Raw genomic sequence first — 15621 nt, forward strand, 5'->3', positions numbered from 1 at the left:
TGTAGTGTTCCATGATTCATTGTTTTCGTATAACACCCAGTGCTCCATGCAGTACGTGCCCTCTTTAATACCCATCACCGGGCTAACCCATCCCCCACCCCCTCCCCTCTAGAACCCTCTGTTTCTGGGAGTCCATAGTCGCTCATAGTTTGTCTCCCCCTCCGAGTTCTCTCCCTTCATTTTTCCCTTCCTTCTCCTAATATCCTGTTGTTACATAGGAACATGTTACATAGGAACATGCTGTTCCTTATGTTCCACAAATAAGTGAAACCATATGATAATTGACTTTCTCTGCTTGACTTATTTCACTTAGCATAATCTCCTCCAGTCCCATCCATGTTGATGTAAAAGCTGGGTATTCATCCTTTCTGATGGCTGAGTAATATTCCATTGTATATATGGACCACATCTTCTTTATCCATTCATCTGTTGAAGGGCATCTCGGCTCTTTCCACAGTTTGGCTATTGCGGAAATTGCTGCTATGAACATTGGGATGCATGTGGCCCTTCTTTTCACAGCATCTGTGTCTCCGGGGTAAATACCCAGGAGTGCAATTGCTGAGTCATAGGGTAGCTCTGTTTTTAATTTTCTGAGGCACCTCCACACTGTTTTCCAAAGTGGCTGTACCACCTTGCATTCCCACCAACAGTGTAAGAGGGTTCCCCTTTCTCCACAACCTCTCCAACGTTTGTTGTTTCTTGCCTTGTCAATTTTTGCCATTCTAACTGGTATAGGGTGGTATCTCAGTGTGGTTTTGATTTGGATTTCCCTGATGGCTACTAATGATGAAGCCATTTATATGCCTTCTTTGGAGAAGTGTCTTTTCATGTCTTCTGCCCATTTTTTGACTTGATTATTTGTTTTTTGGGTGTTGAGTTTGAGAAGTTCTCTGTAGATCTTGGATACCAGCCCTTTATCTGTAGTGTCATTTGCAAATATCTTCTCCCATTCTGTGGGTTGCCTCTTTGTTCTGTTGACTGTTTCCTTTGCTGTGCAGAAGCTTTTTATCTTGATGAAGTCCCAAAGGTTCATTTTTGCTTTTGTTTCACTAGCCTTTGGAGATGTATCTTGAAAGAAGTTGCTGTGGCCAGTGTCAAAGAGGTCACTGCCTATGTTCTCCTCCAGGATTTTGATGGATTCCTGTCTCACACTGAGGTCTTTTGAGTTTATTTTTGTGTATGGTGTTAGAGAATGGTCGAGTTTCATTCTTCTGCATGTGGCTGTCCCATTTTCCCAGCACCATTTATTGAAGAGACTGTCTTTTTTCCATTGCATATTTTTTCCTGCTTTGTCGAAGATTATTTGACCATAGAGTTGAGCGTCCATATCTGGGCTCTCTATTCTGTTCCATTGGTCTGTATGTCTGTTTTTCTGCCAGTACCATGTTGTCTTGGTGATCACTGCTTTGTAATATAGCTTGAAATCGGGCAATGTGATGCCCCCAGCTTTGTTTTTCTTTTTCAACATTTCCTTGGTGATTTGGGGTCTTCTCCAATTCCATACAAATTTTAGGATTGTTTGTTCCAGCACTTTGAAAAATATCACTGAAATTTTGATTGGGATGGCATTGAAGGTATAGATTGCTCTGGGTAGCATAGACATTTTAACAATGTTTATTCTTCCGATCCATGAGCATGGAATGTTTTTCCATCTTTTTGTGTCTTCTTCAATTTCTTTCATGATACTTTATGGGGAAAACCCAAAAGATTCCACCCCCAAATTACTAGCAATTCAGTAATGTTGGCAGGATACAAAATGAATGCACAGAAATCAGTTGCTTTCTTATACACTAAGAATGCAACTGCAGAAAAAGAAATTAGAGAAACAATTCCATTTACAATAGCACCAAAAACTGTAAGATACCTAACCAAAGAGGTATACTCTGGGAACTACGCAACATAAGATTTAGACCTAGGGACCAAGTTGGCAAATGTAGATTGTGTTTGGTTACAATTAGATGTTGGAAAATTCTTCTAATTGCATAGTGTTAAAATACCTTAAAATTTGAAATTTAGGCTCATGAGATTTTTCCATGTTTTTATATTCTAACTGTGGAAGAGTCAGGATATTTTTATTTTTATTTCTTTATTTTTTAAATATTTTATTTATTTGAGAGAGAGAGCACAGCAGGGGGAGCAGCAGAGGGAGAGGGAAAAGCAGGCTCCCCGCTGAGCAGGGAGCCAGTCACAGGGCTCCATCCCAGGACACCAGGATCATGACCTGAGCCAAAGGCAGATGCTTAACTGACTGAGCTACCCAGGCACCCCAGGATATTTTTAAATGATACCTTTTTTCAATTACATTAAACAGTTTATATATACATGTACATATACATGTATACATGTGTGTACATTTGTGTGTAGATAGGTAGAAGTATCATAATCTCATTATAGAGATTATGCAGTGGAGTTTTTTTCTTTTAATTGCTACCTCTTGGTTTACTGGAGTCAGCCATTGTATCTTAGTTCATATTAATATAAAATGAATATAAATGGTAATACTCTAAATCCTTTGGCCTATGACCTAGAATGGTATAATAGCCTGTATAACCTAGGCATATTTACCATGTTATTGTCATTGACAAATGCACTTCCCCTCCTTTCTCTTAAAAATATGTGTGTGGGGTGCCTGGGTGGCTCAGTTGGTTAAGTGACTGCCTTCGGCTCAGGTCATGATCCTGGAGTCCCGGGATCGAGCCCCACATCGGGCTCCCTGCTCGGCGGGGAGTCTGCCTCTCCCTCTGACCTTCTTCCCTCTCATGCTGTCTCTCTACCATTCTCTCAATAAATAATAAAAATCTTTAAAAAAAAAAATATGTGTGTGGGGGGCACCTGGGTGGCTCAGATGGTTAAACGTTTGCCTTCGGCTCAGGTCATGATCCCAGGGTCCTGGGATCGAGTTCTGCATCGGGCTCCCTGCTCAGCGGGGAGCCTGCTTCTCCCTCTGCTTCTCTCTCTCTCTCTCTCTCGTGAATAAATAAATAAAATCTTTTTTAAAAAATGTGTGTGTCCGTGTGTGTGTGTGTGTGTGTGTGTGTGTGTGTGTGTGTGTGTGTGTATTCTCCTACCTCATAAAGGTGACTGATGAGATGGTGATACGATTACCATCTGTTTATGGCCCTAGACTTGAAGGAACCAAACAGAGTTGAAGTCTTTTCCAGTTTTACTACTTACCTGATTATTATTCTTGGAATCAACTAGATGTTCTTTCCTCTAAATGCATGAACAGTTCTAGCTCTGACGGAGCTGAAATAAGGGATTCACTGGCCATAAGAGAAATCTGCTGTATTAGCTTCTGACTCAATCAAAGGGATCCATAATTTTTGTCATAACATATGTGGTTTGCTGCCATATGGATTGTGGGACTGAAGGGGGCTTTTGTAAAGTTGTTCAATTATTGCAGTAATTCATAATTCTGAACTAATTAATTGCATAGATATTAATGAGGCAGAGTCTAGATTTTGGACAGAATGAGAGAAAAATTCAGTCAGCTCACAGATTATATGGGTTAAAAAGCAAATAAACTTCACTTTTCAAAATCCCTTCACCTTTTTGTATCCCCTAAATATGAACTTAACCTTATTTTTACTTTCTGCTGGCAGATCTAAAATAGTGTGCTGCTGCTGTGCCTTTTTATTTCAACCAGGTAATAAAGTTATTGCAGCAATATTTTCAAATCAAGATGAATAAAATGCCATGGTAATGCATAGGAGATAAAATTCAGTATGCAAAATTTGCGGTTTCATTGCTGAAATGATTCTTCATATTCCAGCACTTTAGGCAGCAGGAAAGAGCCATGTCATTGAGATTAAATACTGTAATTCTACAGATCTTGCAGTTTTAAAAAAATGAATACATATCGCATAGGGATTGAAAGACAAAATGGCTGTTTAATATGAAGAGTGGCATATTTTCAGAATTTTTTCCTACCCTGAATTAAATTTTGTTCAAGAAACTCAAGTTCTTGGTGTATTCTGATATTAGTGCAATTGTATATTGTGATAACATTTCTAAGCAATATTGTATATTCAGATTTTAAAATATGTAAGTACCTTTTCTTCACATGAAAAATCCTTTTAAAAATGTATTGATCCGATTTGACTAAAAGACTAAGAATTATATATTCGTAGCTGAGCCCTTTATTTATTTATTTTTTCACAAGCTGGATAAATCATTTGGTGCTACTTGGTTACTAAGCAATTGCTTAGAAAATGTTCTTTTGTTCCAGTCAACTAACTCCTTTAATTAAATAGTAACATTTTGTAGGTGCTGTGTATCAATGTCAGGGCAATCGGCTACCTACATGGTTCAGAGCTCAGGGTGGTAAATCTTACATTTTGAGGACTTAGTTTCATCATCTGAAAACAAATTAAACAAATTAATAAACAAATACACAAAGTTTTACTCCTGCCATCTCCAAATGATGGCTTTCACACTGAAGTTGTCTATATTTTCTTGTATGGAATGGATAGAATTTATATAGATTGTTTTTTCTTATAGTGGCATGGGTAACTTTTTGTTTTTCAAGGTGTTACTGAGCCAGCCATTCAATCTGTAATATTTTTGAACTTAGTCAGACACTGGTAAATACTGAGAATGTAATGATGAGAAAGTTTTATAAGCACATTACAAATTTTATTGGAAAGCAGAGATAAAAGAAAAAGTAAAACCACTCATCGTCTCAAAGTTCCCCAATCACTACTAGTAGCTTTTTGGTGTATTTCCTTCTGGTGGTGATGGTTGGTCGTTTTCATTTTTTCTACCCTAGGGATATCCTTTTTAAAATGCAAGCCCTAATAGACTTAAATATTTAAATATCCCCTGACAGGTGTTATATAAATTTAACAACTTGAGTTCTTGAAGTTTGTGTGAAATTCTTTTGAACGGATAGATATGCCATAATTTGTGTCTCTATTTTCCTATTGTTAATATTTTGATGGTTTACTTTTTTGCTTTTCTAAACAAAGATTTAAATTTTCCCCTTACATTAAATTCCCAGAAGTGGGATTACTTTACTTTTTAAACACATCTTTATTTTGTGATACTATATTGGTTGATTGTTTTCCAAAAACATCATCAGTTTACTTGCCTATAAGCAAGCTGTATTGTCAAATGCCATTTAGCTATGCCTCATTAACCATGGTCAAGCCTGTGTGATTACATGATCACCTGTTCAGGGTTTGCAACCTCTTCTTCAAATTTCTGCTCCATTGCCCTTTTGAGAAATGGATAAGTAAGTGATATAATTTTAGGTAAGCATAAGCCACAGATTGCTGAGCTTATTTTGAACATTATCGTGGTGTTTCTCCAGTGGAGGCTATTGGTGTTTTGGACTGGAGAATTCTTCATTTTGTGGGACTATCCCGTGCATTTCATAATCTTAAGTAATCTTTTCTCAGCCCACTCAAAGCCATTAGCACTCCTCAGTCGTTTGAGCAACTGCCTTTAAGGAAGAGCCACTGGGAGGGAATGAAGAAACTCCTGTTTCACTCTACATAATTATTCATGTTAAAAAATACATAGCACAGGGGCACCTGGGTGGCACAGTCAGTTGGGTGACTGACTCTTGGTTTCAGCTCAGGTCGTGATCTCCAGGTCGTGGGGCTTCACACTCAGTGCGGAGTCTGTTTGAATTTCTCTCTCTTCCTCTGCCCCTCCCCACTGTGCTCTCTCTCTCTCTCTCCCTCCCCCTAAAATAAATAATAAATCTTTTTAAAAATACATAGTATAAACAAACCTATATACCCACTAAATGAGAGCTTTGCTATTCAATCAAATTTTTTTTCTCATTTTATTTAAAGTATTTCTACATGCTTAACAGAAGTCATGTGTATTTATTTCATGGTTCTCAGAAGTTTTCTTGTATGTGAAATATTCTGAGTGTGGACAGTGGGTCAGTGTGCACACTCTTTTCATAGTCTACTGTAAGTATATGCTAACACTTATCTAATTTTCAGGGAGATGATAATAGATGACTGTAGCTCCTTCTGATTGATATTTGGTTCTAGGTACCTCAGGTTTAACAACATCCAAACTGTGTGATGTCTTAGTATTAACTTTATTTGACCAGGTCAAGCTTCGGAGCCACCTGAATGGTATGACTCAGAAAAAGTATCCATCAACTGGATTGTTGGCTTTAAAAAAGGACTTACCATATTAAATTTGAAGATCATTTTGCTTAAAAAAAAATCTTATCAATGCACAAATTCTAAACATAATTAAAATAGTAATTTATCTGAAAGATATTTTATAGAATTTACTACTTACATCATTGATATGAGCAAAAAAATATGAAATAATAGCCAAAAGAGTGAATGGAGAGATATTTGGCTCCTTAAGAAATTTATTAGGACTGGAAATCTGAAGTATCAGAGAAGTCAGAGTGAAAATCATTAAAGAACTATTGTTTTTCTTATAAGTATATCTGCATTGCAGTTCATAAAATGTAGGTCTGGGAGAACCTTGTTCCATTAATCTGAAAATTTTTAGATGTGTACTTAATGTTTCAACATCTAAGGAAAAATTAAACAAATTATGTTGTCATACATATGATATTAAATGCCCAAAGAAAGTGCTTCTAATTATCCATACCTTGCTTTCCATTTCTTATGGGAAGAAAGGTCATCTTCTTAGTCATCAGTGTTACTATTTCAAGTTTCTTGAAGTACTCAAGTACCATTAAATTAAGCTGTTACCCTTTTGGGGTAAAGTTATGATGGGTAGCTGATAAATAAATGCTTCAGTTATTTGGTGCACTGATGTCATTCTTCCTGCTCACAGTCTGTGAGCTGTCTACTGTCTGTACCCCTTTACTTCAGCATTTTAATAGGTAAGAGGAAGAAAATTAAACAACATGAAGCCTGAACTAGTGAATTTTCTTTTTTGGATCAGAATTTTGAAGAGGGGCATAAAGAAATAGAATAACATTGATTTTGAAGTGATCCATTCATTTAAGAAAAGAAGTGATAGTAAATAAAATATCTATCTCCAAGGCAAACAGTCTAATATTGATTTTTACAGGAATTTAGATATGGTAAGGGAACAGTCACTCCTGTAGCCATTTGAAGTAATAATGTTCATCTTTATTTTTTTTCCTTAAAAATATAAATAGTGAAAAAAGTGTAGATAAATTATTTGCTCTTTATAATTTCCACTGCTTGGAACTATTAGACTTTCCTAGGAGAAGTATTGTCCACTCACGGGCTTCTAAACAACTGGAGAAAAGGTAGAGCTGAGATATTTCCTAGGAAGAAGGATGAGATCATAGTATGTATCTGTGGTGAACTGAGAAATGGCCCCAAAGATCACAAGTCCTCATCCTTGGAACCCATGACTGTTGCCTTATCCGAAAAAAATGGTCTTTGAAGATGTGATTAAGTTGGGGGTCTTGATATGGGACCTTGGGTTATTCTTGTGGACCCTGAGTGCAGTCACAGGTGGCCTTAAGTTAGAAGATCGAGGGAGATTTGACAACAGGGAGAAGAGAAGACAGTGTGAGCCATGAGATTAGAGTGATGTGGCCACAAGCCAAGGAAAGAATACCCACAGCCAGCAGATGTTGGAAAAGGAAAGGAACTCATTCTTCCCTAGTCACTTGGAGGAAGTATGGCCTGGTGCCACCTTGATTTCGACCCAGCAATACTGATTTTGAATGTCTGGCCTCCAGAACCATGAGAGAGTAAATTTCTGTTGTTTTAAGCCATCCAGGTAGTGACAATTTGTTACAGTGGCCATAGGGACAAGTGCAGTTCCATTGCCTGCTTTCATGGTGAGAGTGCTAATCTTGAGAAACTTTTAGTCAAGTCTTCTTTGACAAGTAAATAAAACAGTTTGGAAGGCAATAGGACTGAGAGGCATTTGATTTATTTATTTGGAAAGATGAATGTAGAAGTGCCATTTGCCTTGATGTTTACTTTGTTAACTGACTTTTTTTCTGGCTTTGTGGCTTCTAGTTCTGATTTTGCATTTTATTAATTAACCAAATGTTAATAAGTGACACATATGTTTGTAAAAAGCATCGTAATAGGAATAATTAGATGGGGATATAGTTTCGTAATGACTTACCTTGATTGCAAGGCACTTTTTGAAATTTTCTGAAATAAAATAAATAAAGGATTTTGAATGTACAATTATGATTGTATAATAAGTTTTAGATCTAGAATAATGAATGTAAGTCATTAATTGAAAGTTAATTGGTAACATTGGCAAAGTTTATCCTGTATTTTGGGGATTGCATGCTTTAGCTGATACCTAGTGTACAGTTGGGATTTATTCGCACCACACCTCTGGGTCTGATAGTGTATTAAGTTATGAAGAATATTAATATTGCTGTAGAACAATTACTTGTTCATTTGCTAGCTGATTAAAATTCATGCATAATTTATTGAAATGAATAGAGATTTTATAAATAAGCCTCCTTGTTCTCAAGGGCCTAAAAACAAAATATGTATGCTAATATGAGGCTACTCTTTACTTCCAACATAAAAAATTAATATGTAGTGGCATATTAGTGTCATTAATGCTAGATTTCACTTCTAGTCATGCTGTTAATCAAGGAATATGCTTCTAAGTCTCTCTGAACATTGTCACAGTTCCAAATTTGAGCTACTGCTTTGATGACTGGACTACCCCTTTTGTTTGTTTGACCATAGCAAGTGAGATGTAAAACTGATCAGGGTGAATTATTACCTTTCTTCAGGCTAAGCATCTGATTATATCAAAGTCATTTCTTCATGTACACAAAACACTAGTGATGAATATTAATTTTTGGTTTTAAAATTTATATGCTCTCTGGGAAAACAAAGCAAAATAACAGCCAATATGGGGCTTGTTGACACATTAGGAACATAAAGTCTTTAACAATTCTTGAAATAATGCCTGGTTCACCAATGAAGAAATTGTAATGTCAAGAAGTTAAATAACACATTCACATTTACCCAGCTATTCATGTGTGCATTTTGTGAACCTAGAATCTCCTGACTTCAAATTTCATTTTCTTTTACATGTCATTTCCTTAAAGATAGAAATGAGAGACGGGATATTATGCTTTACTTTTTCACTTGTTTCTAATAATATGTTTTGTTGTTGCTTTTTTCCCTCTTGTTTCTCTCCCTTCTGCTCTCCTCCTCTGTTTGCTTCTTATTTTCCACAGCAGTGATGTGCAGAATTTGGGTGGATGAGATTTATCATTCAATATACAGTTATTAGTTCAGGTTTCAGAATACTCGTAAATTTTTCAATTAACCAAGGTTTGTTATTCATAATTCATTTGACAAATTACTCCAACATGTTAAATATGAGACCCCTTCAGGTTGTTGTTCCGCTGTGATGTATGTGAGACATTGCGGCTTTGGGTTAGAACCCTAGTAAGCTGTGGATTTAGCTTCATTTACTACTTAACTTAAATTAGTCAATATATGAACCATCTGGAATGAAAACAAATATTGCACATATGAGGCAACTCAGTTTATTCGCAAAGTACAGACTGCTTCTTAAAATATGTGCAACATTGAGATAGTCTGGGAAGATATTTGCATTTCTTCTATTATGCTCATTTCTCTATTCAGTTTCATTTTAGTTCAAGGTTTAGAAAATATATCAACTTTCTCTTTCTGTCTACTAAGACTTTTGTAAACTTGAAATATACAAGTCATTAGTTTAGTGGGTAAAATTTCATGATATGAATTGTCGAGCTTTGTCTTTCACAATTGAAGTCTGTTGTGAAACTTGGAAGAGTTCGCCCTCATGTATACACAATTGTGACTCTATATTGTTGAAACAATTCTTAAATCATAAAGAACAGATACTGTAAGGTTTGTAAGTCAGGTGTTAAGAACTGCTTTTTCCGTAGAGATAGAAAGAATTCCACATGTAAATTTTATATAGTACATACATTATCTTATATAATCTTAGTTTTGTTTTCACTTGAAACATGCGCATCATGAAAGCGCAAGTTCCTATGGTTCTACCAATAAGGAGTTTGAAAGCTGTTGTAATAATGAGCCCTGATTACTGATGGGACTAACTTAACATGCCTCAAATATGTTTGGATAGAAAAAAAAGAAAATTGGTGTTACTCAGTAGGCATCTCCACTCATGTTGTGTTTTTTTTCAATTTTTTAATTTTTATTTGAGCATAGTTGGCACACGATGCTACCTTAGTGTCAGGTGTGCAAAGTAGTGATTCCACAAGTCTCTACTACATTTTATGCTCTGCTCACCCTGAGTGTAGCGACCATCTCTCACAACATGATGCTATTACAATACCATTGTATCTGTTTTCTACATAAGTCTCATTTTAAAATAATGAACTTGTTGATTTATTGTTGCTATATCTCCCTTCCCATATTATATGAATAACTAATGTATAGAACAGACTAACAATTAGTAGTTACTCAGTAAATATGTGTCATGAATTTTGGAGGAACATTATGGAAAGTGACTTTAGTATGGTTAGAGATCTAGGCCAGCTTGTCTTATTCCTTATGTTAGGGATGTTTGTAACTCAGGGGTTCATAAAATGGAGACTATACTTTTTTATACTCTTAGGGTTTAAAAGCAAATCCTGGGCTACAGCTGAAAACCCTTGCTTCATTTAAACCTGTACCAGAAGGTAAAACCTGTCTATGAGGGGTTTTTTGGTTTTGTTTTGTTTTTTGTTTTTTGTTTTTGTTTTTTTTTGCATTGTATATTATACCAAGCATGTGTTGCCATTAAAATTGGCTGTCTTTTCATAACTTCCTTTTATCTGCATTTTCTCCAGTCCACCCCTACTGAGGGGAAGGAGGAAGCGATGTGTGGTTGCATTTAATAGCTTTCCTGCGGGGTACCTGGCTGGTTCAGTTGCTGGAGTGTGTGATCTTGATCTTAGGGCTGTGAGTTTGAGCCCCACATTGGGTGTAGAAATTACTTAAAAATAAAATCTTAAAGGGGCACCTGGATGGCTCAGTCGTTAAACGTCTGCGTTTGGCTCAGGTCATGGTCCCAGGGTCCTGGGTTGGAGCCCCACGTTGGGCTCCCTGCTCAGTGGGAAGCCTGCTTCTTCCTCTCCCACTCCCCCTGCTTGTGTTCCCTCTCTCGCTGTGTCTCTCTCTGTCAAATAAATAAATAAAATCTTTAAAAAAACTTAAAAAAATAGTTTTCTTTCATATAATTTGCTTTAACTCTTAAGACACACATTTAAAAATAATCAATTTTATTTCTTAGATTTTAGGTTTATATGAAAATTGAACAGAAAATACAGAAAGTTACTATATATTTCTTACCTTGCCAACAGTTACCCCTATTTTTTTTTTGTTTCAAGTTTTTATTTAAATTCTGGTTAGTTAACATATGGTGTAATATTGGTTTCAGGAGTAGAATTTAGTGACTCATCACTTACATATAACACCTAGTGCTCATCACAAGTGCCCACCTCCCCTCCAGCCACCCTGTTTGTTCTCTACAGTTAAGAGTCTCCTATGATTTGCCTCCCTCTCTTTTTTCCCCCTTCCCATATGTTCATCTGTTTTGTTTCTTAAATTCTACATATGAGCACATAAGCCTTTAAAACAATATTTGGGCAGTTACCACTTTATGAAGATTAACACTTTATTTTAAAGTCTTTTGGCTTCCCTGAGAAGTGTTGTTCAAGAGATTCAAAGAGGAATCTGATCACAATGTACTAATTAGAGCATCTTCATGACATAGGATTCCCTGTGGACAGACCACATGGACAGAGCTAGAGCGGTGGAGTCCTTCATAAAGTCCAGTATCAAATTCAGCTACATCATTGTTAAATGAAAAATAAATGGGGGGGGACCCTAATTCATCTTTCATTGTTTCTGTAAGTTCAAACATTACAATAATGTTTGCCAAAGTTTCTTAGTGTACCTTTGATATTTGAATTTAATGTTTGATTCACTGCCTTATCACATGCTACTCCCAAAGGCTAGTGATATGTAATGACTTGTGCTTTTACCTCGGTGTGAATTTTAATTCCTTATATTCTATGGTGGGTGTGTAGAAACAAGTCAGCACTTGGCAGACAGATTTGCTGTTCCTTCCTCTTTCATCTGCAGGAACTCCGCAGAAGTGAAAAACAAAGCAAAATCAAAACCACTGCTTTGCCATATTTCATGAATGAAATAAGGAGTTATAACAGTATTCATTAATTTGGAGATTTGTAGAGATCTTAGGACCTCAAGAATGTCAACGATCAACTGTACTCTGTTAGTAGCTAATCAGAGCTATCCATCTTTAAATATTTTCCCTTTATTTCCCTTGGTTACTGTGCCTGTACAAGTTTATCTCCTGGAGAGACGTGTTTTTAATAAAAGAAAACTTGTGGCAAAAAGGGTCATATCCCATCGGTGAAACTATTGCTTTTTAAAAGTACACTTTGCAGATCACTCATGTTCTCATTTTCCTTATTTATTGTGTACTCCTAAGTAAATTATTCATTAAACCTTTCAGCTTTGAGACACATTAATATATTTTTGTATTTTATTTAGTCTTTTGGATTTTTAACTAATTAGGTTGCGCCTTCATCTCTCCTAGAACCACCAAGACCCATTGCCCCTCCCCAGCTGCTCGGTGTTGGGCCTACATATTTGCTGATTCAGCTAAATGCCAACTCCATCATTGGTGATGGTCCCATTATTCTGAAAGAAGTGGAGTACCGAATGACATCAGGATCCTGGACAGAAACGCATGCAGTCAACGCTCCAACTTATAAATTATGGCATTTGGACCCAGATACCGAATACGAGATCCGTGTTCTACTTACAAGACCTGGTGAAGGTGGAACGGGGCTCCCAGGACCTCCTCTAATTACCAGAACCAAATGTGCAGGTAAGACTGAATAGCAGGCCACTCTGCCTTGTGAAGGGATCGAGCATTGGACATATAGTATACATGCGCTATTAGATGTTCTAATTATTTTGCACATGATGTAGTCACAGTAAGAGTTCCATTGAATTCGGTAAATTGTAGCGTTATGTCATAATTGGACTGATTTAAGAGCAGTGTGTTTCTCTGTTATTATTCAGTATTAGGATGAATCCATATTTTCTTGTGTGGCAATTTTGCTCAGCTTGCTTGTATTCAGTCCAAAGTCTCTGACAGATGCCAGTGAAGGTACTATTACCATTCAGAGAGAAAACTTTGGCAATTCCAGCAAATGCTGAATATCTTTCGGCTATGCGGAGATTGTCTCCCTTGGTAATAATATTGTTATGGGCAGAGCAGAGGCCATATCTGATAATACAGATTAAAAAGTTACTCTGAACCAGGCCTTGGTGAGATAACTCTTCTACTCAGAAAACCTGTTGTTGAGGATTAACTCAACAGCTTGACACCCAGCTGTCATACAGAGGCTTGTTAATTGCCCTCCCCGTGCCTGAAACAAAGTGAGGAAAATAATAGCATATGGACGAAACACAAAGAAAGGATGAAAAGTAAAATAAAAAGTAATATATAAATATATATCCCAGTTCCTAATTATAGTATGTTGTTATAATGGGAGAAGTTATTAGTTATTTATTAAAAGCCACTGAAAAGTTTAATTGTCTCAGTTATTAGAGTGCATTTTTAAGTGTATTGTTTAATTTATTATTGAAAGTAGTTTAATTTTTAGTTGAGTTGGAAGAGCCATTTTTTAACCATCAAGCATTATGTTGAAACACCTGCAGAGTTAGTGCATGGATCTATGCGTCCTGAACATCTAATGATTTAGGTTCTGAAAATTGAAAACTAAGACTGTAGGGATCTATGAAAATGTAAATGCCTATAAAATGTCTTTTGTTTCTTGAACACGTGTTTGGCGTTTATAGTATTTTTGTTTTTACAGTATTCCGGGACTACTCACCAAGAGAACTGATCTGAAATCAAAGCAAAACCCGTGAAATTACCTGATAATACTGTCATCTTTAAATATTTTAAATTCCAACTCAGTTTTAATATATTAATGTTTACATATATTTTTTTATATATTTATATTGAGAGATGCCCACTAACGGAGTTTAACTGCTCGATTGATTTAGACAACAGAGAGTTTACTAATTTGCTGTTTGGTCTTGTACATTGATTCTGTGGTTGATAGGCAGCTTGACCTAGAAGATATTGGTTAAGTCTCCATCGCTCAGCCTAAATCACACAGTTTGCTTTTTAAATTTTCTGTGCAGCTCAGTCTTCATTCTAGGTATGTGGCAAATTATTCTGATTACAATAGGTGACTTTTCTGAGGGAGAAGTAAGTGGACTCCACAACCTCAGCTAGTCAGAGAAATAATTTGAAGAGGAGACATTGTAGAAATTAAGGAAAAGCTCACTCTGTCTTCCAAAATTAAATACCCCATGTTAACATAAAAAGATGAACAATGGAGTTCATTTTACTGAGGATATTGTCTACACGTTTTCTAATAAAACTACCTTTCCTTCTACATTTAATCTATATGGCATATACAAATTAAAATAATGAACAGTAATTTACTATTTCAGTGGTCTTCTTTTTGACTTCTTCCCCCTCCCCAGTAAGTCACTTTTTCTTTTTCCCCACTTTTTCTTCTAATTCCAGCAAGTTAACATACAGTGCAGTATTAGTTTCAGGTGTAGAATTTAGTGATTCATCACTTACATACAACACCCAGTGCTCATCACAAGTGCCCTCCTTCATCCCCATCACCTATTGACACCCATCCCCCCACCCACCTCCCCTCTGCTAACCCTCATTTTGTCTTCTATAGTTAAGAGTCTGTCTCTTGGTTTGCCTCTTTTTTTTCTCCTCCCATGTTCATTTGTTTTGTTTCTTAAATTCCACATATGAGTGAAATCATATGGTATTTGTCTTTCTCCAACTGACTTATTTTGTTTAGCAAAATACTCCTAACTCCATCCACGTCACTGCAAATAGCAAGATTTCATTCTTTTTTTTTTTTTTTACAGCTGAGTAATATTCCATTGCATATATACCATATCTTCTTTATCTATTCATCAGTCAATAGACATTTGGGCTCTTTCTGTAATTTGGCTCTTGCTGATAACTTCTTTTTGACTTCTGTGTCCAGACTTCTTTCTCTTAAATATCTCATCTGTTTTCTTATTTTTTAAAGGGTTTCATCAAAGTAGACATTAAAATTTAGCAGTACCACCCAATATATTTGTTAATGTGATTTTTGTTTAACCAGGAATTACTTGAAATCGGCCATTGTTGTGTGAACCAATGGAGACTGCAAATATATGAGATTGTGTTTTAAAGCTAGTTAGGCTGTATTAAGTGGATGAAAACAGCTTGTTAATGAGCATTGATTTATCCCTATTGAATGCTTATGTTGAGAATGCATATTGACTACGATAAGTAAAAATATGACTATAAAGTGCTTTGAGATATTTAATTTTGAGAATAACCTTATCTGTGTGGGAGTGGATAGAGTAAAAATAACTTACACTCATAGTTGCTTTCAAGTTTACAAATGTCTTAACGTTTTAGAATTATAGTGCTCTTTTTTTTTCTAATTCTTTATTTGAGAAACATATAATTTGTGGGCTCTGGCATAAAATGGTGTCAGGGCTCACTGACACTTAGAGTTTTACTTCCAACTGTAGAAAGTTTATTTGTTTTTAAAACTATCTTTCACATGTGTTG

General features: G+C 36.0%; 1 protein-coding gene across 8 annotated transcripts in view; it reads left to right on the forward strand.

Annotated features, from left to right (window-relative positions):
* PTPRK (protein tyrosine phosphatase receptor type K) overlaps positions 1-15621 on the forward strand; it is a 553961-nt gene that overhangs the window by 321084 nt on the left and 217256 nt on the right. For all 8 annotated transcript variants that reach the window (XM_027601765.2, XM_027601758.2, XM_027601759.2 and 5 more), the window contains exon 7: positions 12538-12831. In XM_027601765.2, the coding sequence (XP_027457566.1) occupies positions 12538-12831 (294 nt within the window). The remainder of the gene's footprint in view (positions 1-12537; positions 12832-15621) is intronic.

Source organism: Zalophus californianus, chromosome 7 (genome assembly GCF_009762305.2).
Source record: "Zalophus californianus isolate mZalCal1 chromosome 7, mZalCal1.pri.v2, whole genome shotgun sequence".
Classification (NCBI taxonomy): Eukaryota; Metazoa; Chordata; class Mammalia; order Carnivora; family Otariidae; genus Zalophus; species Zalophus californianus.